General features: G+C 42.7%; 1 protein-coding gene across 7 annotated transcripts in view; it reads left to right on the forward strand.

Moving 5' to 3' along the window:
- The first annotated feature begins 1,399 nt into the window (after window positions 1-1,399).
- The window catches only part of Kcnt2 (potassium sodium-activated channel subfamily T member 2), a 267,206-nt gene continuing 241,845 nt past the window's right edge, over window positions 1,400-26,760 (forward strand). For all 7 annotated transcript variants that reach the window (XR_016536895.1, XM_090341474.1, XM_090341480.1 and 4 more), the window contains exon 1: window positions 1,400-1,577. Coding sequence is in view for 6 of the 7 variants with exons in the window: in XM_090341474.1 (XP_090197600.1) it covers window positions 1,483-1,577 (95 nt within the window). In the remaining variant the exon portion in view is untranslated. The remainder of the gene's footprint in view (window positions 1,578-26,760) is intronic.

The following is a 26,760-nucleotide window of genomic DNA, read 5'->3' on the forward strand; positions in this document are numbered from 1 at the left end:
ACATTATGCCGACAATAAAATACAATAAAGAAAAGAAAAGAAGTGTAGTAGAAATTATATCCTGGTGGTTCTAAGAAGTAGGAGCAGCTTGAAAGTGGACAGAAGATAAGACCCCCTTCCAGCTGTTACTCTTCAGATTGCGATAATCATTCTATTTCATCTGAGATGGCACTGTTAATTCCATCCTGCATTCTAGCTTTCTTTCCCCAAACTCTGCTAAAGGGTCAGCATTAATCACAGCAACGAATCCCCATCCCTCACGAAGCCACCTCTCCTCTCCTCGCAGTCGTCTTTCTCACGGTTTCCTATTTCTTCCCTTCCCTTCAGCGGCAGCCAGCGATTTGGAGTGACCTCCCCGGACCTCAGCGGGGACCAGTGTGACTTCTCCCAGCCTGGGTCTCTGAGCATATTGCGGGATCGCCTCCCAGGCTGTGTCTTTTGCAGCAGGAGCTTGTTCCAAGCGAATGGAGACTCTTCATTCCTGCGTGCAGTGCTCGGGCCGGTCGTCAGGTGGCCAGGGCCCCCGGGCCTGTCTGCGCCCCCTCCCCGGAGTAGTCAGTCCCCGAGTACTGGAGAGGGGGCGCACCTGGGATGGCGCGGTCACCCCGGATTCGGGAAGCCGGCTCCCACTCGGGGTCCCTCTTCGTCCTCTGAGCGAGGCGCAGGTCTGCACCAGCTGCTTCCCGCGGGCGGGCAGCCCCAGGCCAGCGGCCTCAGGTGGCTCCCGTCTCCATCCACCCCGCACCCACACCGGGGAAACCCCGCTTTCCTTAGAGAACATGAGAAAAATAAATTCCTGGGTCTGAGAGCGGGGATTCCCTGTGCCAGGATCCCCCCTTCCTCCCGCCCACCCGCACCCCCTCTTCCGAGCGGAGAGTCTGGAGCCCCCGGAGTCCGCTAACGAGGTGGTCCCCATTGGCTGTGCCGGGGCACCCCCGTGCCGTCACCGAGCTATGCTAAAGAGGGGGCGCCCATTGGCTGGGCCTGCAGCCTGGGGGTGGGGAGGGGGGGCGCGAGCCGGCTGGCGGGGGCTGGGAGGGGGTGGCGCCGGCCTGGGCTCCCGCCTGCCCGGGCGCCGAGCGGGGCGCACGCGGGGAGCCCGGGCTGTCCCCGCGGAGTCGGGCGCCCTCGGCATCCCGCGGCGCGCACCCCGCCTCGCCCCTCTTTCTAGGCACCGTGCGTTTTCCTTCCTCCCCGTCCTCCCCCCGCGAAGTAACTTTTGCCTCCCGCCGCCCCCCGCAGTCCCGGGGACCAGAGGCGGCGCCGAGCCGGCCGGGGGCGGCTCCTTGGCCGTGGGGATCCCGGGCTCAGGCGGACTTTTGGCTCCGGGGTTTGCTTTCGCGTCGTCTCCGTCCCCTCCCCCCGCTGGAAGCCCGCCCTCCCTCCGCACCCTCCTCCCGCCCCGCCGCCGCGGCCGGAGCCCTTCCCGGTCGCCCTCCTCGCCGGGGGCGCGGCGCGGGCGGCTCCCCGCCGGGAGGCAGGATGGTGGACGTGGAGAGCGAGGTGCCGCCGCTGCCGCCCCGGTACCGCTTCCGGGATCTGCTGCTGGGGGACCAGGGATGGCAAAACGACGACAGGTGAGGGGTCGGCGGCGCGCTGACAAAGGAGGCCGGGCGCGGGGCGCGGGGCGCGGGCCCCCACGCGACTCTCCATCCTGGCCGCAGCGAGCCGGGGCGGTGGGCGAGGGAGTCCCCCGGGCTCCACGTGTGGGACCCGCCATGCCTGGGCGGCAGGTATTCCGGGAGCGGCGCTGGGGTGCGGTGCGGGGCTGGGTGCGGGCAGAGCCGGGGCGCCGCGGAGCCCGGCGTCTCGTCATTTTCTCTAGGTGTGGTGGATCCGCCGCAGACGCGCGCGGGCGGCCGAGTTCACGGAAAACTTGGCGCCCCCCGCGTCCGTCCCCGCGGTCCCGGGAGGAGGTGGGGGGACGGGGGCGCGGGCGGATGCCGGCCGGGGCGGGCGTGTAACAGGTAGTCGGAGCGCGGGGCCGGGGAAGGGCGGCCTGGCCGCAGCCGCCACCTGGGGCTGCTTCCCCGCAGAGGTCAGCGTGGCCACGCGGACCCCGAGTTGTAAAAGTGCATTGTGTGTGACGCGCCCGGGGGGATCCGCGCGTGAACGCAGCGCCGCGGGACGTGGGGTCCGGGTCTGGTGCCCCTCGGGTCTCGTCCCACCACTTTGGCGAGCGCGCCCTGAGTTCCACGAGTTCTAGAACGGCCGGCTCCGCGCGTCGCGGACGGGTGCTCCGTGGGGCCTGCCGTGCTCACCCCGCGCCAGCCCTGGCCCACACAGCCAGCACGGCGGGGCTTCACCCTGGCCCGCGCCCCGGGACCGGCTCTGTGCCATGGAGTCTCTCCATTCGGGGACCCCCACCCCACCCCAGCATGGGCTTCTGCTTACCTGCGGACACGGGAGGCTCCAGGCACGCGTGCACGGGCACGAGTGGGGCTCCCGTCTTCCGAAGGCGCATGGGCCCCGCTCAGGGCTCACGCCTCGGAATCTCCACGTCATTTCGGGGGGTCCGGATCTCCAGGAACGTTGTTTTCAGGAATGGTTTCCACACCCCGGCTGCTGGCCCTGTGACTGGGAGAGGCGCATGGACACATGCTCTGGACTGCTTCACATCCGAGATGCTAATTGTTCATCTGCTGCCTCATTTTTTTTCCTAGGGGTGCTGGGGAAAGAGTTCAGTAATTGAGAATGTGGGTTAGTTACACATGACCCACATGAGTCATTGATTGGCATCGTAGAAAGTTTTGCACTGTCATCTAAGTGTTCTAGGAAAGTTTAGTCTACTCCCTATCCTTGAACTTGGGGATCAATCCACATTTACCATGGCAATAAAGTCCATCATTTTTAGTGACTAGGTTTGGGGGAGTCATTCATCCATGAAATGTATAAGTGTTTCAGGAATGTGCTGTGACAGGTGCAGAGAGGACAGGACGGTCCCGCCTCGAAGCCTGCCAGGTGCGTTATCCCTGCAGCATGCTATTTCCAGAATGCTCCTGCAGACTTTGAGGCTAAGGGAATTCCTTCAGGGGCGGAGAAAGTACACACCCATCTTGGGTATTATTTCTCTTTGGGCAAAGGTAACTCAAATACACATCTCGGTGAGTCCAGTTTCTCAGGAAACTCCTAAGCTTCCCCCACTCCCAGCCCATTTGACTCGAATCATTTAATGGCACCTAGCAGAATGTACGTTCTTTTGAAATGTGGCTTCTTCCCTTCTTCTAATGTGCTGTTTGCAGTTCTGTTTTTATTACCACCCCCCATCCCCAACCCCACACTAAGCACAGTCATCTCGTGTTTCCAATCAGGTCACCAGTGCCTCCGTTTGTTTGAGTTGAATAGGAAGCGGTCTTCTGTCCCAGTGGATAGTTTTCACCAACAGATGTACTTAACATCATGCTGCAGGTCCTTGCTTGTGTCCTTCTGCCTGGACCACCTCTCGTTCCCCCCCCCCCACTCCTGCCCCCTCCACTAACACACACTTACCAGTCTGCAGGGTGCAGACGCCACTGGAGAGCCACTGAATGAACACAGAGATGTGTAATTAGCACCTTGGTTCTTTTACTTCTCGCTGGGGGTAATTTGAAGAATGCTCTGCACACATTGGGTCCACTGAGAGTGAAAGCCAGTCACTTCCAATTCTAGCTGCCCCTGCCGCCTTCCAGTTCCCTGCTGCTCTCCTGCCACGATTTGGGTTAAACAGTTTCCAAGGGAAGAAAGTACTTAAGCTCCAGTCCTAGCTCAAAGTAGACATCAACATGGCTGTCTGCAGTGTTGAGTTAGAACCTAGAAGTAAATGTTGCTGAGGCTGTGTCTACTTTTCTACAATGTCTACCTTACCCTTTAAGAGGTATCAACTTTTTTTTTTGCCTTTTTGGGGGCTTGAACTCAGGGCCAGCCTGGGTACTGCCCCCGAGCCTCTCTGTGCTCAAGTCTAGCACTCTACCCCTTGAGCCACAGTGACACGTTCATCATTTTCTGCTTATGTGGTACCTAGGAATTGAACCCAGGACTTCATGCATGTGAGGCAAGCACTCTACCACTAAGCCACATTTCCAGCCCAACACATTGAATTGAAACTCATCCCTCAGTTCAATTGTTGAAAGGAAGTAAACATTTTCTCTCTATGTATCTACAAAAGCATATACCCCTACATGCATATATATGCATCCTCTTTGGAGGATCTGGTTGTCTAGCATGAGAAAAATCAGTGAGGCGTGAGACAGAGATATGAGGGAGATGGTTAAAGAGAAAATAAAGACAAACCCATTCACATACTGGAGGAAGTACATTTTCTACACCATAGATTTTCTACAAAATAATGTGGGTAGATAGGTCACCTAATTTACATGTGCCACCTTTGAGCAGGTAGCATTCCCTCCTCCACCCTCCAGGTAACATATGCATCGTGTTTCTATCAGAGGAGCAATGCGGATGCAATCTGTGCAGAATCTGTATCTTTTCATGATCACAACCAAACCCTCCTATAATTCCCTCCCTTCACTTGCTGTCTTGCATCCTTTCCTGAACAGAACATCAGGGAAGGAAGACTTAATGCTGCAGAGAATCGAGCACAGAGTGCTGGTGCTATGAGACTATGAAATAAACCTGGGAATCGCACAATAAGAACTCTTCCTATGCCTTTGGGAGGTGTTTCTCCGTGTTGTGTGCATTCATTTCTTTGGCATCCTGAGTAGAAGACACAAACCTGTTTCCACCATTTTATGAATGTATTCAATGGCCATTTACCCATTCAGCTAACATTTGAAGGCTTGCTTTGCCTCAGGCTCTCATTAAGTTAGGTTACAGAAAAGAACATAGAAAAATAGGAGTGTGCAGGTGTTTCTTGTTATAATAGGAGGTGAATGTCTCCCAGAATGCTGGTTATGTTACCATGAGGTCGTCATGGAATATCTTTGGTAAACTTTCTATTTTCAGACAAGAAGAGCACCCTTCATCATTTGTAGACAGTGTATTCAGTGCAGACTTGAAAATATAATAGCTGAAGTTGTCATATTACAGATGGCCCAAGATATCCAAAATATTCTGACTACAATATTTAATCTTTTGTGTTGTCATTATTCTTTAATTTGCATTTGCAAGTAGATGCTGAGTCTGACAGGCTTCATATAGAAGCCATTCTCCGATAAGAGTGACTAAGTCTGTACTGTTTAAATCATGATATTCTCTTTTAATATTTCTATGATTTATAAAACAAAGATTGAGAGAAAAGACTGATAGGTCTCATGTTTTGAAAATGTTCAGACACTTCATATGAGCCTTTATTCTCTTTCATCGTGAGTCAGTCATTTTAAAAGTATGGAACACTGTACTTGATGTGGATAAATTGGTTTAATTTCAATGATTGTTAGTGGCGCTTTTTAGTGATAGTCATAAAGCAGTAGGACATTCATTTAATTAAGATGGTTCTCATCTTTTAAAAGCCAGGTCAGTTGTTTTAACTGTAATAACTTTAAGTGTATTTTTCATGTCTTAAGGGTAGCACTTAAAAGTAATATCAGCAAATTTCCTATGACTGGAACCATAAAAGTATTTCAACAGAGTACAAGTCAATGAACAGTTAGGAAGTATTTATAAAATAAGGAAAAGATTTCAATGATATGTCTTATGTACTTTTGGAGTATGTGAAACATTATATTGAAGTCTGTATGTTTGTGTATGCATGTGTGTGGGTGTATATCTCCCTATGTAATTTTTACTTAATCTTTTTTATAGTACTGGGTTTTGAACTCAGGGTCTTCTATTTGCTCAGAAGATATTGTACCTCTTGAGCCATATATTGTAAAATGTATTACTCTCTGTAATAAAATTAAATTGTGGGAAGTGGCTTCGTATTTTCATACAAGGCAATTTTTTCATATTTCAAATATCATTTTTAACAAGCAAGTATTCAAGAAGGGAATCTCTATATGTATCATATCAGTCTATACAATATCATATCATATACAATATACATATCACTCTATATAACATTATGTCTATAGAGTATATATCCAATCATAGATTTTTTTTTTGTCAGTCCTAGGCTTGGGCTCAGGGCCTGAGCACTGTCCTTGGACTTTCTCAAGGATAGCATTCTACCACCTGAGCCTCAGCACCACGTCCTGCTTTTTTTTTTTTTTGGCCAGTCCTGGGCTTGAGCTCAGGGCCTGAGCACTGTCCTTGGACTTTCTGAAGGTTAGAGCTCTACCACTTGAACCTCAGCACCACTTCCAGCTGTTTTCTATGTATGTGGTACCAAGGAATCGAACCCTGGTCTTCGTGCATGCTAGGCAAGCACTTTAACCACTAGGCCAAACTCCCGGCACCCAATCATAGATTTTTATGTCTATGTAGTTGTTTATATCTTCAAGACCATGTCCATAACCTTGAGTACCCGGCTAGTGAGTCATTGCTCTTGTACTGTTTGGACCTAATATCCACATATCAAGGAGAGCATGTGCCTTTTGTTCCTTTGGTCTTGGCTTATCTCACTCAACATGATAGTGAATGCCATTATTTTATCTTGTCTGGTGGCTATGTAGAATTCCACTGTATATATGTACCATATATTTTTTTGTATCCATTCATCTGCAGTAGGGCATCTGGGTTGTTTCCATTGCCTGGCTATTGTGAATAGTGCAGAGATGAACATGGCTGAGCAGATATCCTTATCATATCCTGGGTTATGATGCTCAGGGTAGATGCCCAGGAATGGTATGGCGGGATCATAAAGAAGGTTTGCTTTTAGTTTTTTTTTCTTTGATTCTTTTTTCCATATATTTTTTATTGTAATTAATAGAAGAGTTACATGATATCTGCCAGATAGATGGTGCATTAATTCACATACATTGATACCCTTTCACATGTCTTGGTCCCCATTTCCCTCCCCCCCACCCCCCCCTCTTCTTGTTTTCCCCCGTTCCCTATCCAATTTCAGATAACCAAATACAAATATATCCGATATATCAGGTAACAAAGTGAGATAGTGTAACAATATGAGATAACCAAGGGACAGCAAAAGTGATGAGAGATAACATAGTACCTTAAGAACAACAATCATTCATTATATGGCTTATGTTTACATCATATTTTAAATGACAAGTTTAACAAACAAGTGTTCAAGGAGGGAATCTCTAATTACAATCTCTGGGACTTAGTATTTAGAACTTAATCACAATTAGGCTAAAGGTTTGTATGTCATAGAAACATATTAATTTATGAAATAAAACATTATGTCTATAGAGTCATAGGTTTTTATGTCTATATAGTTATGTTTGTATTTCCATTACCATACCCATAGCATTGGGTATGCAGTTATTGAGTCCTCGCTCTTGTACTCTTTGGATTTAATAGCCACATATTAAGGATACCATGCGCCTTTTGATCCTTAGGTCTTGACTTGTCTCACTCAATATGATTTGCTCTTGATTCATCCACTTCCCTGCGAATGCCATTATTTTATCTTGTCTGTTGGCTATGTAGAATTCCATTGTATGTATATACCACATTTTCTGTATCCATTCATCTGCAGTAGGGCATCTGGATTGTTTCCATCGCCTGGCTATTGTGAATAGTGCAGAGATGAACATAGCTGAGCAGGTGTCCTTATCATATCCTGGGTCATGATGTTCAGGATAGATGCCCAGAAGTGGTATGGTGGGATCATAGGGAAGGTCTATTTTCAGTTCTTTAAGGAACCTCCACACTGCTTTCCAGAGTGGCTGAACTAGTTTACAATACCACCAGCAGTGTAGTAGGGTTCCTTTTTCTCCACAACCTTGCCAGCAACTGTCATTGTCTGAGTTCAAAATCTTGGCCATTCTTGTTGGGGTAAGGTGGTATCTTAGGGTTGTTTTTATTTGCATTTCCTTTATGACCATAGATGATGAACATTTTCTCATATGTTTTTCTGCCATTTTAATCTCTTCTTCTGATAGGTCTCTGCTTTTAGTTTTTTAAGAAACCAGATGAGGCATTTTTTTTATCAGTCATCAATTTTATCTTCTGCAATAATTCTATATTATTTTGAACAGTATTCATTTACAATAAAGTATTTATTTTAAATTTATCAATTCAGGCCAGAAACTACATTGTAAACATTTTGAGTGCTATTAAAATGAATGCAAATGTTATTTTTAACTTTTACTTTTAGAGTGGGGCCAGCCAAATGCACATGTTATTAAAATTATTTAATAATTATTGTTAGAGATTCAAGTCTCATGACTTTTTCTTTTTTGCTCTATCAATAGCATAAAGAGAAGTATCCTGAAATAAGGAGATAAAAACCCATGAACTGAAAGTACTAATGTAAAAACTGTAAGCTGGGCCCTGGAATCTCAGGTCTATAATTAGGAGGCTGAGATCTGAGGACTCTGGTTCAAAGCCAGTGAGACTGTGAGACTGAGACACTTATCTCCAATTCACCTCAGAAAAGGTGGATGTGGAGCTGTGGTTCAAGTAGTAAAGCTTTGAACAAAAATGCTCAATGATAATAATCAGGTCAGAAGTTCAAGCCCCAGTATTTACACAAAAGCAAACAACAGCATACCTGGATTTAAATCCATACAGTGGATTACATAGAATACAGAGAAATTATATACCTAATTCACTACTATTTTTCTGTTGTAACCAAGAATGCTGACATTTTTAAAGGCAATATATAAGGTTTTCCCCTCTTTGAATAAGTACCTTTGAATAACATTGAAATGTGACTTTTCAGATCACTTAGGTTTTATTTGAAAAGTCTGATTCCTCTAAATAACTATCATAGCCTCTTTTTATGTGGCTTACATATCTCATTACTCATAGCTTTCTGTAAGTCTTAAGTTTTTTAACTTTGTAAATACATATGCAATAAACCCTGGACAGAGGAGTTAGAAGGTAGTGATCTCCTTCTGTACATAAACGTAACACTTCATAGAGAAAATTTAGTTTCTACCAATTTCCTACCAGCTCAACTCAGTCTTGATAATGAGAGTCAAAATTTATTTCCAGGTGAGTGACCAGGAAAATGGTTTTGCCTAACTTAAGTTATTGTACCAATGAACCTAAAAATATACGATTTACATTTTCTGTCAGTAATTTAATTTCTGCAGAAGTATAGTTTAAAGAAAATATGGGACATTTTGAATATGAAGGCTAAATACGGATAGCTTCAGTCTTCAGTTTTGAACGCAAACCCCAAATTAAATTAACAGCATGTAGTAACATGTACCAGTATCTAGCTCATGGGGTCTTATGTTTTTTTCTTGGTGATGTTAAAAGTGAACACAGTATTTCTATTGGCTGTTACGTTTCATGTTCTTGGTTATTAAAAGTTTTGAGGATCTGTAAATCGTTTTGTCATGTATACTTCACCTGTTTCATATTAGTGCATTTATATATAACCAGTGTCATCATTCTTGCTTAGAAAACCTTATTAGTTTTCAGTGAAATTATGCCAGTTGCTTTTAATAAATACTTGAAATTAAGTTAATATTTTCTAAGCAATATTTAATATCTTCCATAAAGATCTTTGTTGTAAGTCAGTACTTTCTCTGAATTTTAGATTAAGATTTTTCTCTGCAATACCAAAGATGATGATCAAGAAAGACAATTTCTTCCAATTTTTTGCATATTTGATTGAACATGACATAATTTAATGGGTCATGAAAATTGCTAATCTTTTTTCTCAGTGATCTTGATCATCATATATTAATCACCTTACAATTTAAGTAAAAAATATGTTTGCAAACATTTTGACCCATTGAATAGAATGAATTGAGTGCAGATAACAAATTATTATCATACTCTGTTCAACTTCTTTTTAAAAGTAGGATAATATGTGAGCTATCTTATCAAATAAAGAGGAGTTTTAGGCAAGGTGTTTAGGAACTAAAATGTAATATAAGGCAACTGTGGAAAATCTTAAAGGAGATTGAGATAGGCTGATTTTTAAAAAAGGCATCTACCAATAAACAAAGTAATAAAAATGGTGGAATTGATATAAAATTGGAAGAATACCATAGTATGAATAGGTTACAATGATTGTTAAAATAGTAAAGTCAATTCTATTTTGGCTACTTAAGAGTTCCCTGGAAAAAGTTCTGTAGAGTTGTGGAGAATTGGATCTTTTCTCTTTCCAAAGTTATTTCATCCCACTTAGTAATATTCTTATTTGGATTAGATTATTCTATTTCAAACATAAAAACAATCTAGAAGTACACTGTACTCTAGGATAATATTATAAACAAAATAGATCTAGTTCTGATCATCAAAGAATTTATGGTTATAGAAAGAACCATTATTAAAAAAATGTATTTGCTTATGTGGGCCCATCCTGAGGCTTGAATATGGGGTATGGGCACTGTTCCTGAGCTTTTTTGCTGAAGACTAGTGCTCTACCACTTAAGCCACAGCCCCACTTCTGGCCTTCTGGTGGTTTAGTGGCTCTAGAGCCTCACCTATTTTCCTTTCTGGGCTGATTTTGAATGGCGTTTGTAGCTAGGATAACAGGCTAGGATTATACCCTAGTGGACTGTGATTGTGACTGCCAACAGAGGAACATGGTGAAGAGAACCATTCTTCCTCCGCTTGGCTAGGAAGTGGTTTGGGGCACTTCAAAGAAATGTACTAAATTTAAAACTAAAGGAGAAGCTGATTGTAGGTGAAGCTGGAAAACGGTCATAGGGAGTGTTTCTGGAGGGCTAGTGGGGGAGAGAGCAAGGCCTACATTTATCACACTCAGTACCGTCAGGTGGTAATTGGTATGGGACAGGAGTTGAGTTAGATCAGAACAGGACAATGGAGCTCAGGACTTATGCAGAGCTTCAGAATGGAGTCCCCAGACTTTGGAGGTAAGAGTTCAAAGATGGTGAGGGCGGATAGGAGCAATGACAAAAGTCTCATCCGCAAGTCGAAGTCTGGTTGTTTGGGTGCAGGTGTAGGTGGGGAGTATGGGAAATCTGGTTGCTTGGGTGCAGGTGTAGGTAGAGTATGTGGGAGGTCTGGTTGTTTGGGTGCAGGTGTAGATAGGGTATGTGGGAAGTCCGGTTGTTTGGGTGCAGGTATAGGTGGGGTGTGTGGGAGGTCTGGTTGTTTGGATGTAGGCGTAGGTGGGGAGTATGGGAAATCTGGTTGTTTGGGTGCAGGTGTAGGTGGGGAATATGGGAAGGAATGCACTTGAAGTCGTTTCAGAACCATTTGTGCTGTTCGGGTAGAGATGCGCCTGGAGGCCCCCACTCTTCTGTGACACTAGTGATATGTGAGTGTGAGGTTTTTTTTAACTTGTAAGCAAATATACAAAGTGAATCTCAACAAGCAAACTATGCTAAGATGTTTATTTGATGCAGGCTGAACACTGAATATATCAATTGTTTAATGTAGTCAATATTAAAGGTCTAAACCTAACATATAAGTAATACCATACTTCTGCTTTTCATATAATCTGCAAGTTTGCCCCCTTATATAAATAATTATGAGTTTTACTTTAGTCAGCCAAATGGCCTTATTGGTTTTTAAGACTGCAACTTTTCTAATGTCTCATGTTGAGTTTCTGTGGTTTTCTGAGTTCAGCATTTATGTGTGTGCTAATAAACAAGAGCGGTAGTTAGTTCACGGTGAGCTGAAGTTCACCCGCATGCCATCTCCCAGCTCTCCAGTCCAAAACTTTACCCGGATGAATTTATCCTCATAATTTGTCCCTATCCCTGAGTATCAGGTGACTGGAATATTTGTAGATAAATGTAAATAGTGATGAAGTCCAACTTGAAGAAGGTGTTTGAGAACCAAGAGGCCATAATGAGAAGAGAACATTCACACGGCTAGATCCTTTCATGGCTGTTATATAAACAGCAGCAGGGGTGCGGGTGAGAAGTCTCTGACTTTGACTCCTTAATAACTGGCTATAACCCACACAAGCAAACTCACAAGTCTAGTTTTAGCTGTATGATAAAATGAAGGGAAATAAGAACCACGGCACAGATCGGAAAAACAAAATGTCCATGTAAACTAAATGAGATTCTGCACCAACGGTGTTGAATTCATGGGTCTCTTCAGCTTGGGAAGTAGAGGTGCAGGTGAACTGGGGAGAGTCTGGAATGTCCTCATTGCCTGGAAAAAATTCAGGGAGAAACTTCCAGCAAGTGGCTGAAGAACTTGACCAAGAGACCAGGGACAGCGAAAGTTCTTGCCATTATTTTGAATTGATCATTTTTTTTCCTTTCTAGCATAGAAGCATCAAAGGAACAGTAACAGAGGCCTGATTGCCAGGGTTGGCTCATCTGTGAGGAACTGGCTCATAGGCCACCTGTTTAGAGCCTTGGCTTGCCCTTTCTTTCAAAGCATCCTCTAGGTTCTGTATTATTTCAATTATGCCAGTGTCTTAATCAGGGAGAATAATTTCCTTCTGTGAATGTAATTTTTGAACTTGGAGTTGTATTACTTCCAATTTTCACAGTATGTAAATATGTGTCAGGAGTGGACTTTGCAGAGATCCAAAAAAATAATCATAATGAATCTAAGAAACAAGGATAGACTTGTTCTTGGCTTGCTTTCCTTGGACTTACACAGCCTCATTATGACAAACTGTTATTATAAGAGCACACTTAACCGGTCTTGTAAATCTCTGTGAATAGACATAAAAGTGGATTAACACATTTCAACCTCATTTAACTCCTCATGGGAAAACTAGTATATTGTTCCTGTACTGCAAGAATATAAAAGTCCAATGGTTATTAACAACAGGTGCCCAGATGTGTGGTTTGATAATGGGTAGCCTGCTGTCTCAGTTTTGTCCTAATCTGAAATACCACTCAGTCCCCTAGGCACGAGAGAAGGCTGCCGGCCAGCTGCTCTGGCGACTGACTGTGATGGCATCAGCCCTTACCTAGCCATGTGGAGATTACATTGGCAAATTACAGATGCAAGTTTTTAGGGTTGTCTTCCTATATCCCCACAAGTGAGCGCATGGGCTAGTTTGCCTATGGTTACTCAAAACACAGAATACACATTGAAAGGGTTGGTAATATTGAATTGAGTATTTCTAATAAGACAGGGAGTGTTTGCTGAGAGCTTAGGATCTGACAATCATTGCTTAAGCATGTTATGTGTGTTATTAATCTTTATATCAGCTCAAAAAATTCTGTTATCTTTTCCCATTTTGTAGATAATCTCCCAAGGTGCAGAAATGTATAATTTGTTCTAACACACATCATCCATAAGAGGAAGAATCAGAATTTAATTATGCTTCCCACTGTGTTTATAACATCCACAAATACGATTCCATTTTATTTAGATAACATAAAAGACAAAAGGAAAACAAATGTAAAAAGCTTTCAACATACACACATAAATCATATAACTTTCACATCTCATAGCCCAGTATTTCTATCTAGCTAAACAATATTATGGAATCTTTGAAATTAATAATATTTTCTAAGTCATTTAACAATTTCAGACATTTAGAGCCATCTTCATTTGACAGTTGAAGATGTAGACTGAAATTGTAGATTAGAAAAATCTAAAGTAAGGAATACATATGTATATATATGTATATATAGATTTACATGTGTCCATGTGTTTATTTGTAATAAGGTAGAAGTAATTAGTATCTGAGGAATAACGATTATAACATAGCAGAATAGTTCCTGTAACAAAAAGATGACAAATGAATTCTGAGCATACAGAAATCAAAGAAGTTTCTTATAAGATCATATAATTAACCTGCTACAATTCTTAATATCTTTGTTTTGCAAGTTTTGGCTAGGTCATCTCTTTGCTACTTTTATCTATTAAAAGTTTTTCTTGCTTGCTTTTTTTTTGCCAGTCGTGGGAACTGAACTCAGACCTGTGTACTGTCCTTAGGTTTTTTCTCAAGGCTAGCACTCTACCACAGCACCACTTCTGGCCTTTTCTATGTATGTGGTATGGAGGAGTTGAACCAGGATCTTCATGCATGCTAGGCAAGCACTCTACCACTAGGCCAAACTCCTGGCCCCTAAAAGTTGTTTTTGATGGTTGGTTATTTTGGCCAATACTTCTCAGTAGTAATTGGGGGTTTCCTATTTAAATTATTGTACTTGAATAAAACTCATGATTCTCAACCAGTGTACTGATGATAATGCAGCAATGTTATGAGGCTTTCATTCAGGTACCATGAAATTGCTTGATCTAGAGATTCATCCTATCCCAAAGAAGATTTACAATTGTTCACAGAAAGGGAGGCAATAGCACCAGTAAACGGAAAATGGGAGGAAAAATTAGGCTAAGTACATAGAGTTGATCCACAGTATGCATTCCATAAATTTCTCTTACAGAATCACTGGAATGGGTCACAAAGTTAGAGTGAAGAAATCAAGATCTTTCCCAGAGGGAGAGAAAAAACATGGTTCAGAGGGAATATGGCTTCTTTACACATAGAGGAAATTGTTCCTGTAGATTGTTGGTTTGTCACTGTGCAATTCCCATATCTACTCTTATCACACACACAAAGACACACACACAAAGACGCACACACACACACACACACACACAAAATCAACAAGTTTCTTAAGATGAGTGCCACATCCCCACCACTGTGCATGGTATACCTGGAGATAACTATCCACTTAGAATAGTGCTGTGTGTTGTTAACACACAGCACAATTCTATCTATCTTGTAGGACAGGAAGAGAACACATGTGGTTGTTGGTGGATTGTCTCCTGTGTGCTTTTCCTTAAATATTCTTCAAGCTCGTACAGCCTTGATGCGTGCTTAAGACTTTATAAAGATAGTGAAGTTAGCGTCTTGCTGAGAGACTTGAGTAGGAAAAGAGGCCAGGAGTCATTAACCAAGTCTGAGATGAAATGAAGCAGGAAAAATGAAGGTTCTAAGCATTGTTCTGACTTTTTACAGATTCCAGGTTATTTTAGACTCTTTTCCAAAGAACATAAATGTACAACCTATATTCTATTAGGAGCTTTTTGTAAGCATTTATACAAATACATACCTGTAGATGTACATAGACACATTCCCATACGTAGAGATAGTAACCTCATAAAGGTTTATCATGTCAATGATGCCAAACTAGAGTCTCTTCAGTTTACCTGCCACCACCACATCAGTGTGATCATTCTACATTCTGCAGCTTTTCAGTAGTTTTCCTGACTTTCCGAGATTGCTTTCCTGACTGGCCTTCCCCTGGTTTTCCTGCTTGTGTTTCCTCTTTTCTTATTTAGACAGCTCCAGCTCTTTCCATGGTGCTCTTCTTCCTAAGTCTGTTTTCTCTATATCACCTATAAGGATCTTCCAGATGCCAACTCAAGATTCTTTCCCCTATGCCTTTCCACCGTCATCCTCTGACATACAATCTTACCAGCTGCCATTGTGTACTAAGCCTAAGTGATGTCACTAATGCTCATTATGTGAAACTTAAATTATTCATCTCAGCAGCCAGAGCGTCTCCTGAATTGACTTTACTTCTTTTACCCCCAAATGCTTCTGGAGATTTAATCTGTACTGTTACCCATTGATACCATCTTTCGTCTTACATGCTGATACCTCAGGGCCTTGACTAGTGCCATGCAATGCCCTGAGGCTTTCGTCCCCTCTTGCCTATATCATACTTCCTTCATAACTAGTCCCCAGAACTAGTTGTGGGGACTGGAAACCTTCATGACTAATACTAAGTTACTAAGCTGGGAATATTTGAATTTGGTATTCAGTATAATGAACATTAACCCAATGTATCTGGCACGTGATTAGGTTGTATTCTAATGATGCTCATGGTTGTACAGATACAATTTTCCATGGAAAAGGCCATATCTCTCATCCCTTTTCTGTCTCCCTACATTAGTGTACATGTGAAAGCTCTTAAGAATTTTAAGTCTATAATTAAATCGAGATTTTGCAGCTGGTGCTGGTGGCTCCACCTGTAATTCTAGCTTCTCAGGAGGTTGAAATCTGAGGATCACAGTTCAAAGTCAGCCAGGCAGAAAGGTCCCCTTGAGAGTCTTATCTCTAATTAACCACTCAAAAGCTGGAAGTGGTGCTGTGGCTCAACTGGTAGAGTGCGAGCCTTGAGAACCAAGAAGCAGACAACTCCTACACCTTGAGTTCAAAGCCCCACAACTGACACACACACACACACACACACACACACACACACACACACACACACACACACACACAAAGATATCACCAAAAGAAAATAAGTTGTGATGATATGTATGTATGTATGTGTATATATAATCACTTGAATACATATAGAAATAAGAGATCATCTGAATTCAGATTTTTTTCCTCCCCTGTGGAAACAAAAGAGTCTTTCAGTGTTCATTCTAAACTCAACTGCTATAGTCTAAGTCATCTGACTTGAAAAATATCGTTCCCACACCTAGCTTAATATTTGCCAAGAGCTTTCCTGTGGAAAGAGTGAGCAAAATGTGCTTCAGTCCATAATTCACACTGTGACAGTTCAATGGCTGCTAAAGTGAATGCTGAAATTTACATGGGGAGCCCCTGGGTGGAAGCCGTCAATCTCCTGACAGCCAGCCCTGCGCCATCCGGGGACCCACGATGAGGGGGGACTGGCCGAGACGTGGGTGGAGGGGTGAAGCCTCCTCAGGATGAGCAGAACCGGAGTTTTCGTGTGTATCTTAAATGCCACAAAAATTCTTTTTATTTTTTAAACCATGGAATGATGCTTATAATAGATTGTAGAGTCTGTTTGGTTTTGCAGCGTTAGCAAGAATAAGAGTGATTTTCTTGAAGAATTAAAAGTAAATTGCAAACCGCACCTGTGACAGTTATCTAACATGACCCAAGACTTTGTAAAAGACATATTCTATTCGAATGTCTATGATAGCCAGCTATGATGACGCATACCTACTGGAATATGAACGACCCAAGTTTGAGGCCAACTTGGGCCACATAGGGAGAACCCATCTAAATCTATCTGAAATCTAAACCTATCTAAAACCAACCAATCAGACAACACAAAGCACATCTATTCCTGTTCTTACTCTCCTTCCCAAGTTAATTCTTTCCTGTCACATGATGTGACCAGCTTGCTTTCACCTCATGCTCACTTTCAATACCAGTAAGAAGGTTCTAGATCATCTATTTACACTGGGGTATTTTGCCCCATCACGGGACATGGGAGAGACCCTTGTTCCTTCACAGGAACATAGAGTGACATATCTTGGAGAAGAGGACTGGCAGATGTGGCCTTTGTAATATTGCTCTCATGTCGGGGTCTTCTAAGTGAGACCTTTTTAGCAAGCTCTTACAGTGACCTCAGAAGATGTTCCTCCATGTGTCCCCAACAAGTCAGTACAACTCTGCTGCCCTAGAAGATGGGGTAATGCTCAGGAGAAGGATGGACGATGTAGTGTCCTGCACTGTTCTGTTTTGTGGAGATGAGCTATTAAAAAATTACAAATTTCTATGAAATCCACAATGAAATGCTAGGGATGGCACCGAGAGAACAAGGGGAAATAAAACTTCTTAGAACTCCAAAGAAAGTACATTCTATGTAGTGGGATTTCTACAGAGAAAATAATGTTCAGGGTCAGTCCAGAGCCACAACAGATACAAGTAGATTAGAATGAGGACCAATGTTGTATTTTATTTGCAGGCTGGGGAGGGGTGGTGGGAGACGATAGAAGAATGGACACTAACAGAAGGGAGAGAAAATGTTCGGAGGTGATTGGGCAGAGTCGGGGATTGAATTCTACCATGCATGGCTGACAGGCAGTCTACCACTCGAGTTTCATTTCCAGCCTGTTTGAGCCCTGATTGCTCTTAAGACAGAGCCTTCACTGTATTAGTCTGAGAGGGTCCGGCTCTGGTGTTGCTTGGATGACAGGTTCACAACATTCACCCAGACATGGTGCTTCTCTCTTAGCTGAAGGTCTCTTGAATTCTTATGCCACTCTGGTCTGTCACTGAGATCCTCTGATTTCTGCCTCCCAAGTGGTAGGGGCTCCAGACTCACGCCACCACCCCAGCTTCTCACAGGTTCTGAATGCGGGATGTTGTGTATGACATTCCAGAGCATCAGGGTGTCATCTACGTTGAACTAAGCTTTGTTGTTGGTGGTGTTTGCTTTTATGCTGATGGCATACTTTCTTGGGTCAATTTCACGAGCGTCCCTGAGGGCTAGATGGATTTTCTATAATACACTCCTAAACATGGAATTTCCTTGTCATTGAGTAACAGCATAACCATACCATGGTTAAATGCATATTTAAAACTCATGTTACAAAGATGGGTTTCAATTTCTTTTTTTCATATTTTTTATTGTAATTAATAGAAGGGTTACATGATATTTGCCAGATAGGAGGTGCATTAATTCACATACATTGATACGATGGGTTTCAGTTTCTACTCACAATATTTTATTCCATGTATTACTACTACTTGGTAAATACTAGTGGGTCCCCATAATTATTCAGCTCCTGGATCACTTTGAAATAAAGAGTTTTGATATGGTTGGCTGGAGACTGTCGCATTTTCCCTTCTTCTTTTCCACTGGTTTTATTATAACATTGTGTTTTTGTATCATTGGCAAAACAAGACTAAAACAAGATCTTGACCTAATGTGTGTATTAGCATTAACATCAAAAGTAACTGCCTTTTAAACTATCTCAACAAAAGGATTATAAGATATTATTTTCCCGTTGATAATGAAATTTTGCTTTGTGCTGCAAAGACAAAAACAAACCAATGAAGAGTCCCACACTAGCTCTGCCCTCTGGGAACACTAATGACGAATGTAAATATCATTCTGCTTTTTATTGTGTTGTGTCATACTTGGGACAACAGCGAGATAATTTTTGCTTTTTAATTTTTTCCCGGTATTTTTTCCCCTTAAAGAGGAGTCTGCAATCGATAAAAAATTATCCTATTTCATTCCTTCCTTGAATTAATAATGTAAGTATCAAAAGTTGGAGTTGTACCTCTGTGGGTCATTCAGGGCACTTGTTCAAAAAGAAGGTTGAGATTTAAATAAAAAGATTAAGATTTCTATAGTGATAAGGGATAAAATGTTTTCTACAAATTATTGTAATTAAAACCTGTAGTGCTAAATCACATAGTCAGCTAATTTAGGGCTCTGAAATTAACACATGATACTTAGGCATCTGGATAATGATATGCAGTGTCAACCAGCAATGATAATGTGTTGATCTGTGGCATTCAAGTAGGCAATTAAGTAATTAGAGGGGAAAGGTCAAGCTCTTTGTAAATGTTATGGAGAGAGAGTGAGAAGCTGGAGCTATAGTTACCCCCTCAAGCTAAGGTTGTGTCCCGCCTTGGCACTTAGTTGTGGCATGATGTGGTGCTATTATTTAATTTCTCTGGCTATCAGTGAGTCATCAGTAAAATGAAGATGGTAATCTTATCGCCTTGGGAAAAGGAGTGATGTTCATGAAGATTTCTTAGCACTGGGTCATCATTGCCTCAGAATCAATATGAGTTGTTGCTTTATTAATAGTAGGTTAGGAATTGCAGGCTAGCTTATCAATATTAAGGATTCATCCATCTATTATTTGATTTTCTTTGTAGATTGAGAACATCACTTTTTCAAGGTAGATTGCAAGTAAATGAGGTTTCATTCATGGTTAACATTTTAGGTGTATGTGTGCAATGACTCCTGTTATTTTGTGAAATTGCCAAGAGGAAAGATATTTACTTATTTGTTGTTGAGTTTCAACTTAGGGCTTTCTGTTTGAAAGACTGGTGCTCCACCATTGGACCCAGGCTTCCAGTATATTGTGCTCTATTTATTTTTGAGAGATAGTGTTTTCCTTTTGCACCAGCCTTGTAATCCTCCTATTTCATATGTCCTGTATTTGACATATGTGTGTATGTGAGCTAGCATTTTGCTGTTCTGCTCTCATATGGGTGAGTATTAGATTGCATCACTTAGGATTCTTATTGAATAACCCTCAATGAAAATAAAAATGAAAGAAAACAGGACACCCAGTCTGGAGAAGGGTAGAGAAGGGATGGACCAGCTTGCTTGTACCACAGCAGCGGTGACTGCAGGTGAGATGTCATTGGTCCCTCCGTGGAAGAGACCATGTGAACTCCAGGAGGAGCAAGTATGAAATGCGTCCAGCGTTTAAGCCGTGCCTGAATTGGGAGCTGAGCTGGAGAGCCTGGTGGGATGGGGAGTGCATTCATGGTCCCCGGGCCCCGCACAGCACCCTGGCTTGCAGCTGGACCTGGGTTCAAGCCCCATGACCAGCTGATTGGATGACTGGATCTGGAGCTCGGCCACTGAGGGGCTCAAGAACATTATTGCTGAGTGTGTCTTTCCGTTGGATCCCAGGACCCTTGCTTGTGCTTGATCTTTCTTCTTATTCCACCTTGTGCTTGTTATTTTATTTTTACAAGGATGGTCTTGTCATTTAAAAAGAAAAGATGACTTAATTTCCCCTGGCTACGTTCCACGGTCGTTCCTCTTCTATCTTGTTATATTAGAATAATACATGCCTGGTCCTGAGTGGATCTCGATTCTGAGACACTCTCTCCCCTGCTGATTCCTCCCAGGGAGCTCAGAGCTGGCCTAGGCCCTTTGCTCTACCTAGGGTTTATTACCAAAATCCACACTCCTACCAACACAGACGCCAGCATACGAGCACGGAGCTTCTTTTGTTTGCATCCCCAACACTGTGTGATATACTGGTAAATCATGAATTATATTTCTGCTTGGATGCCTGCTTATTCAGCACGCAATCAGCACTCTCAATTTTACTAAATCATGAATCCCAAGGCTCCAGGGACAGCCAACATGGACAAAATGACTCTGAAAATAACGATTACAGGAGACTGATAGGAATTTTCTTTAGCACTGTTCCTAGATACCACAATATTGAAATGGTGTAATTCTCTGAGAAGTACAAATTAAAACTGCAAAAAATAAAGTAAAAATACAAATAATTTAGGAGAACTTAGATCAAGTACAGTGGCTCATGCCACTCAGGGGACAGATAATTGGAGGATTCCAATTCAAGGCCAGGCCAGGCAAGACCTCCTCTTATCAACCAACTGGTCTGTCTTATCTTCCTCATTCTCTGTTGATTTAATAATGATGACATTGTCCTGTTTGCGAATCCTTATTCTTTGGAATCTTCTGGAATTCCTCACTATTATAAATACATACAGCGTGACAGTTGTCAGATTTCAGAGAGAAAGAGGGGAAGGGGAGGAGGGAGGGGGACCACTTTTGCATGTTCGTGAGATATCTACAGTAGTGATGGACAAACAATATTCAGAACCCTTCATATAAAAATTACTGTGATCTTTGTGTATGTGTTTGTATTTCACACATAGACAAACCTGTAGCTGTACTTACTTGCCTAGACCACATGCAGACATATGTCCCAGCATGGGAGCTGGGACTTTTCACAAGGGTCAAATTACGGAGGAGAATTGTTTTCCTCTTTGTAACAAGGAGAAACAGTGGAACATGCACCTTCACTGGTGTTTCCCTTGTGTGGGGGTGGGGTGTCCATTCCTCATCACCACCTCCACCTATGGGGCTGGGGAGTTGGCCTTTCTATTTGCCATGTTCCAGAGAGACACAGGAAGCCAATACAGGAAGGTAGAGGCCATGCTGCCCATACACTAATGTGCGAAGGTTTAATCTGTTTTGAAAAACGTAGGTGTTGTAAGTAACTCCAGCAACTATGATCAAGATGAAGCCTTAGGGAGAAATTACCTATTTTTTTTTGCCAGTCCTGGGGCTTGGGCTCAGGGCCTGGGCACTGTCTTTGGGTTTCCTCAAGGATGTGCCCTAACACTTGAGCCACAGCACGACTTCCGGTTTTTTCTATGTATGTGGTACTGAGGAATCAAACCCAGGTCTTTGTGCATACTAGGCAAGCACTCTACCACTAGACCATGCTCCCAGTCTGAAATTATCTACTTTTTAGGAATATCTTCAACAAGGATTTATGGGGTTCCTCTTAATTATGCATATACATATAAATATATACAAAAGTATATAGGAATACATACCTTTAAATGTATTTATATGTGAATATATATGAATGGAATATTTATGAATGTCTTGAACATATTTTATATATGATATATACAGATACATATATGCACACATATGTGTGCATATGATATGTATGAATACATATCATATATATTTGAATGTATATTATATGTATTTGTATTTCTCCAAGTTAACTATTCCAAGAAGAACAGAAGCCATGATGGAAGCAGCTCACAGCTGCCTTCATGTTATTAGCCATTCCATTATTTTCAGAAATATTTTAAATAGTTTTACTTTGGTGGTAGTAAGATTTAAACCTAGGGCATTCAGCTTGCTGGATAAGTGCTGTGCTATAAAAGTGATGTCTCCAGTTTGTTTTGCTTTAGATGGTTTTCAGATAAATTCTCCCATTTCTCCCCAGGGTAGCCCCCCACCCTGAATTCTTCTACCTGTGTCTCCTGCATGGCTGAAACTACAGTGGAAGCCATGGGATGCACAAAGCTGGCTTGTGGCAGCCAGGCGCCTGGCAACCTCTGCTTCCTGAGCACTTCATCTGCATCCTTTTCACTTTACTCTTTTTACTTTTCCGTTGCTGTGGCAGCTGTAAGCTCTGTCCAGTATGTTTCTTAGTTTTCCAGTTTTAGTGCAAATCTTTTAACATCTAATATACACAATGAAGATGTATCCATCATTACCATGTCTGCTCCTAATCCATGGCAATTCATGCTTTATGCTTAGAGGAGTTCCAAGTATGAATTTTATGTAACTTAGAACAATGCTAAGATCAGGGCTGGGAATGTGGCTTAGTGGCAGAGTGTTTTCCTAGCATGCAGGAAGCCCTGGTTCCATTCCTCAGTACCACATACACAGAAAAAGCTGCAAGTGGTGCTTTGGCTCAAGTGGTAGAGTGCTAGCTTTGAGCATAAGAAGCTCAGGGACAGTGCCTTTGTGTGTGTGTGTGTGTGTTTGTGTGTGTGTGTATGTGTGTATACAGAGTAATGTAATGTGTTATGATTATAATTTTCTTGTTCAATTCTTGATTTTTCAGTTATTGAATTTCTTTTGTTGCTTGTTTAGCTTTCTGGCTACGTATATAAAACACACACACACACACACACACACACACACATATATATACATATATGTCTTTAAATAGTTGTACAAAGGAGTTTTCATTCAACAAAGCCGATTATGAATACAGTGCATCTTGGTCAGTGTCATCCCTTTCATCATTCTCACCCATTCCTCTCAATCCACCATCCCCTCAGTTTTCTGCATTTTGCAGGGTAGGTATTGAATTTTGACTACATTCTCCCTCACTTCTCTTTATCTGTCTACCATCCTCATCTTGACTACACCCCACCACTTTCAAGTACTCACTTCCCGGTGTTTATTTTGTTAGCCCTTGATTTAGCCTTTCTAAGGAATTGCACGGTTAGAGTTCTCCCGTTGAGCTCTACGGTATTTCAGTTAATACATCTGTGGACACTGGCATACCATGCAACTATTTACTTGTAAGTTTAAAAGGTAACTCTAGCCTCCACCTATGAGAGAAAGCATGGAATGTTCTACCCTCAGTGAGGCAAAACTAGGAAGCCTTTGGAAGTATGGAGGATCGTGGGGAGGAACTGGCCAGGCTGCTCCAGACTGTGGTACAGCTGCTCAGGTCCCCTGTGCAGGAACTCCCAGCCACCTTCAACTCTCATTCTCGGCTGGCAGCTTTCTAGGCCTGTCTGTCATCTCTGCTCTGGTGACCTGGGATTTCTGTTCATTATTTCTTCATTGTCATGTGAACTTGGGATTTCTATTTAGCTCAACATCCTCTTCTTAGGATTTCTCATTGCCTTTGGATAGGGTTTATAGTCATAGGGGTCAGAGGTTCTTTGTGTCATTGGGGTACATCTTCCAGAAGTTTCCCTAGAAAGGTTTTTAAGAAGGCAACATTTTTTTTTAGCTTGTACATATCAAAAGAGACTTATTTTTTTCTTTCCACATGGCTGAAAACTCTAGCTTGGAAAATGACTTCCTTTCACGATTTGGAAGTTGTGTTTGTTCTTTGGTGCTGCTATAACAGAAGATCACAGGTGGGGCAGTTGATAAACAACAGAAGTTTATTTAAGTCTCAGTGATGGAGGATGGGAAATTTAAGAGGGGGAAGCTGCATAATTACCTTCCCAACACATGGACGATGGAGGGGGGGCTGTTCTGAAACCAGGGTGCTGTCCCGTTTGCTGTTCTGTCTGTGTTTCTGTTGACAGGATCATAGACTTTTCAGTGTTTGTGTGGGGTGGAGAGGGTATGTGTGGAAACATTTATCAAGGTCTTGGAACACACACTGTAAGGAAGTAAGATAACAATAATCAAGGAGAAAAATCTGGCTTACCATTCAGGCACACGGGCGAGTTTATCTCCCACAGTGGGCTCTCTAGCTGATTCTTCAGATGGTATTGAATGGAAAAAGCCTTCGTCCAGAGCAGATGGTCATTTGTCCTCAGAGAGTGATGCAGAGCTGTGGGCGAGGTCATTCACTGAAGCTCAGAGCAAAGCCCAACAAGGACCACAGCTGTGTGCGGTCAGCAGCGAGCAGGCTGGCACCTGTGGAATGCAGCATGGGCCCACTGGCACTGAAGGAAGGACCTGGCACATCTACCCTCAGAGTGGTGGTTCTGAGAGTTTGCCAGCCAGCAAAACAGCAAGCACACCACCTGGTCACTTGTTAAAAATGTAGAAGCGCTGGGTGCCAATGGCTCACGCCTGTAATCCTACCTACTCAAGAGACTGAGATCTGAGGCTCATGGTTGGAAGACAGTCTCATGGTTGGAGGAAAGTCTATGAGACTGCATGTTGTGAGTATATCAGGGTGATGAGGAACTCAGCTGGTTCTTTCTTCAGCAATTCTTCTCTTCCTTCTCAATGTCACATAACAAACATTTCTAGTGCACCAACTTCTCTGGCTCTGAGCTTGCTTATTAATTAATTAATTAATTAATTAATTGCTTGTAATGGGATTTGAACTTAGGGTATGGGTACTGTCACTGAGAGTTACCCAAAGATAGCATCTACTACTTGAGTCACAGTTCTACTTCCAGCTTTTTTGTTTGTGATTAATTGGAGATGAGGGTCTCATTGACTTCCCTGCCAGGGTAGGTTTTGAACCGTGGTTCCTGCATGTTGGCCTACAGAGGAGCTAGGATTATAAGTGTGAGCCAACAGGTCCGCTCAGATTTGAATATTTTAATATCCTATCTTCTAGCTTATTTTTGGAAGCACAGCAGAAAAGGGCCCTTTATGCAATAAGCTGCATGATGTAGGCTTTTAGTATAAAAGGGGGGCAGCTCCTCTCTTGTATTTTTTCCCCCCAGCATTCCTGATCCTTACCTCCTGGCTTTTGTCTTCCTTGGCCTGTGGATTTGCGGTGGTGAAGAAGGGGTTACTGGCTCTCACAGACCTTGCATTGTTCCCAGTCTGCCCTAATTCTTCTCATGTACCTAGACTCCCAGTAAGTGTTTTCTTCTAATTCAGAGGTACTTCTCTCCTGCAATCTAACCCCCGTATCAGTGATGGATCCATAAAGGTTGCATTTCTTTCTTCTTAACCATGGAATATATAATGAACACTTGTTTCCAAATTCTGGTTCTGAGTGAAAATCATTTCCAGTTACCCATCACTGCACATGTCCTCACCCAGTGTCAGAGGACACAAAGGATTAAAGCCATGACACACAGACTGCATTTCTCATGCCTCTGGGGCCTCTCATGCACATTCCAAAAGCAAGCAAGGGAGGCAAATAGAGCATCACAATGTTAGGGGACCATGTTTTCCCATTTCTCTGTACTTCTAGTAAACGTGGATTTTAGCATTGCACATTTGTGGCAGATACTATTGATTTTGTTTTGACATGCTGTCAGAAGACGGTTTGATCCTTTTGGGTTGTGCTTTTAAATTTTGCTAGGCAGTGACACGGCAGTGCTCGGCCTCTCTGAGGAGTCTGGCCGCAGAGTCAATCCTGGAGTCTGTTCTGAGGATCAGTCCCTCGTTCTTCTCAGCTGGCTGGCTCTGATCAGGATCAAGTTCCATCACTGCAGCTCCCAACAACTATATCTTTCCCAGACTTAGAGCAGGTTGGCTGACCTCTGCACTTCATCCTTTGTGCTGTTCTTTCTTCCTGAGCCTGTGTTCCTCAACTATCTCCCATTTGGGCTTTTCATGGAAGGTTCTACCATTTTACTTCATTGCATTTGTCAGGTTCGTTGGGGATTTCCCCTCTATATCAAACCCTCAAACAGGAAGGGAAAACTTTAGAGGCAGCCAGCAGGCTCACCTTGCTGGTCTCTCCCTCCTGCCACTATTTCTGCAACACCTAATGTCCAGAACTGGGACGGGAAACTTTTGTGAGTACGTATGTTGTCAGCTTTTTGTTCTTGTTTCTTGGAATGCCTGTGAGTCCACTTAGGACAGAACTTGAAGCTGTGGACTGGATTTTTATTTTCAGTTATGACTGTCCATTCTTACCATGAGAACTGGATAGTTTCACAAGCAGTTGGCACAGTCACGGTGATCAGGTGGCAAAAATAAAAACGATGAAATTTCTTTGAGAAATACCTTTTCTCTAGCCAGTATATCATCAAATGTTCTTCCATGGGCATCCAATTAGAAATGACTTGTACAGAGATAAATAGATCATTTTCCCCCCGTGAAAATAAGGTTTGTCTGAAAAAAAGAAGACCTTAAGAAGCTTCTTTGTATTTCTTGCTCAAGGAAGAACAGACAAGAAGACAGAAAT

Source organism: Megascapheus bottae, chromosome 10 (assembly GCF_031878675.1).
Source record: "Megascapheus bottae isolate mThoBot1 chromosome 10, mThoBot2.hap1, whole genome shotgun sequence".
Taxonomy (NCBI): domain Eukaryota; kingdom Metazoa; phylum Chordata; class Mammalia; order Rodentia; family Geomyidae; genus Megascapheus; species Megascapheus bottae.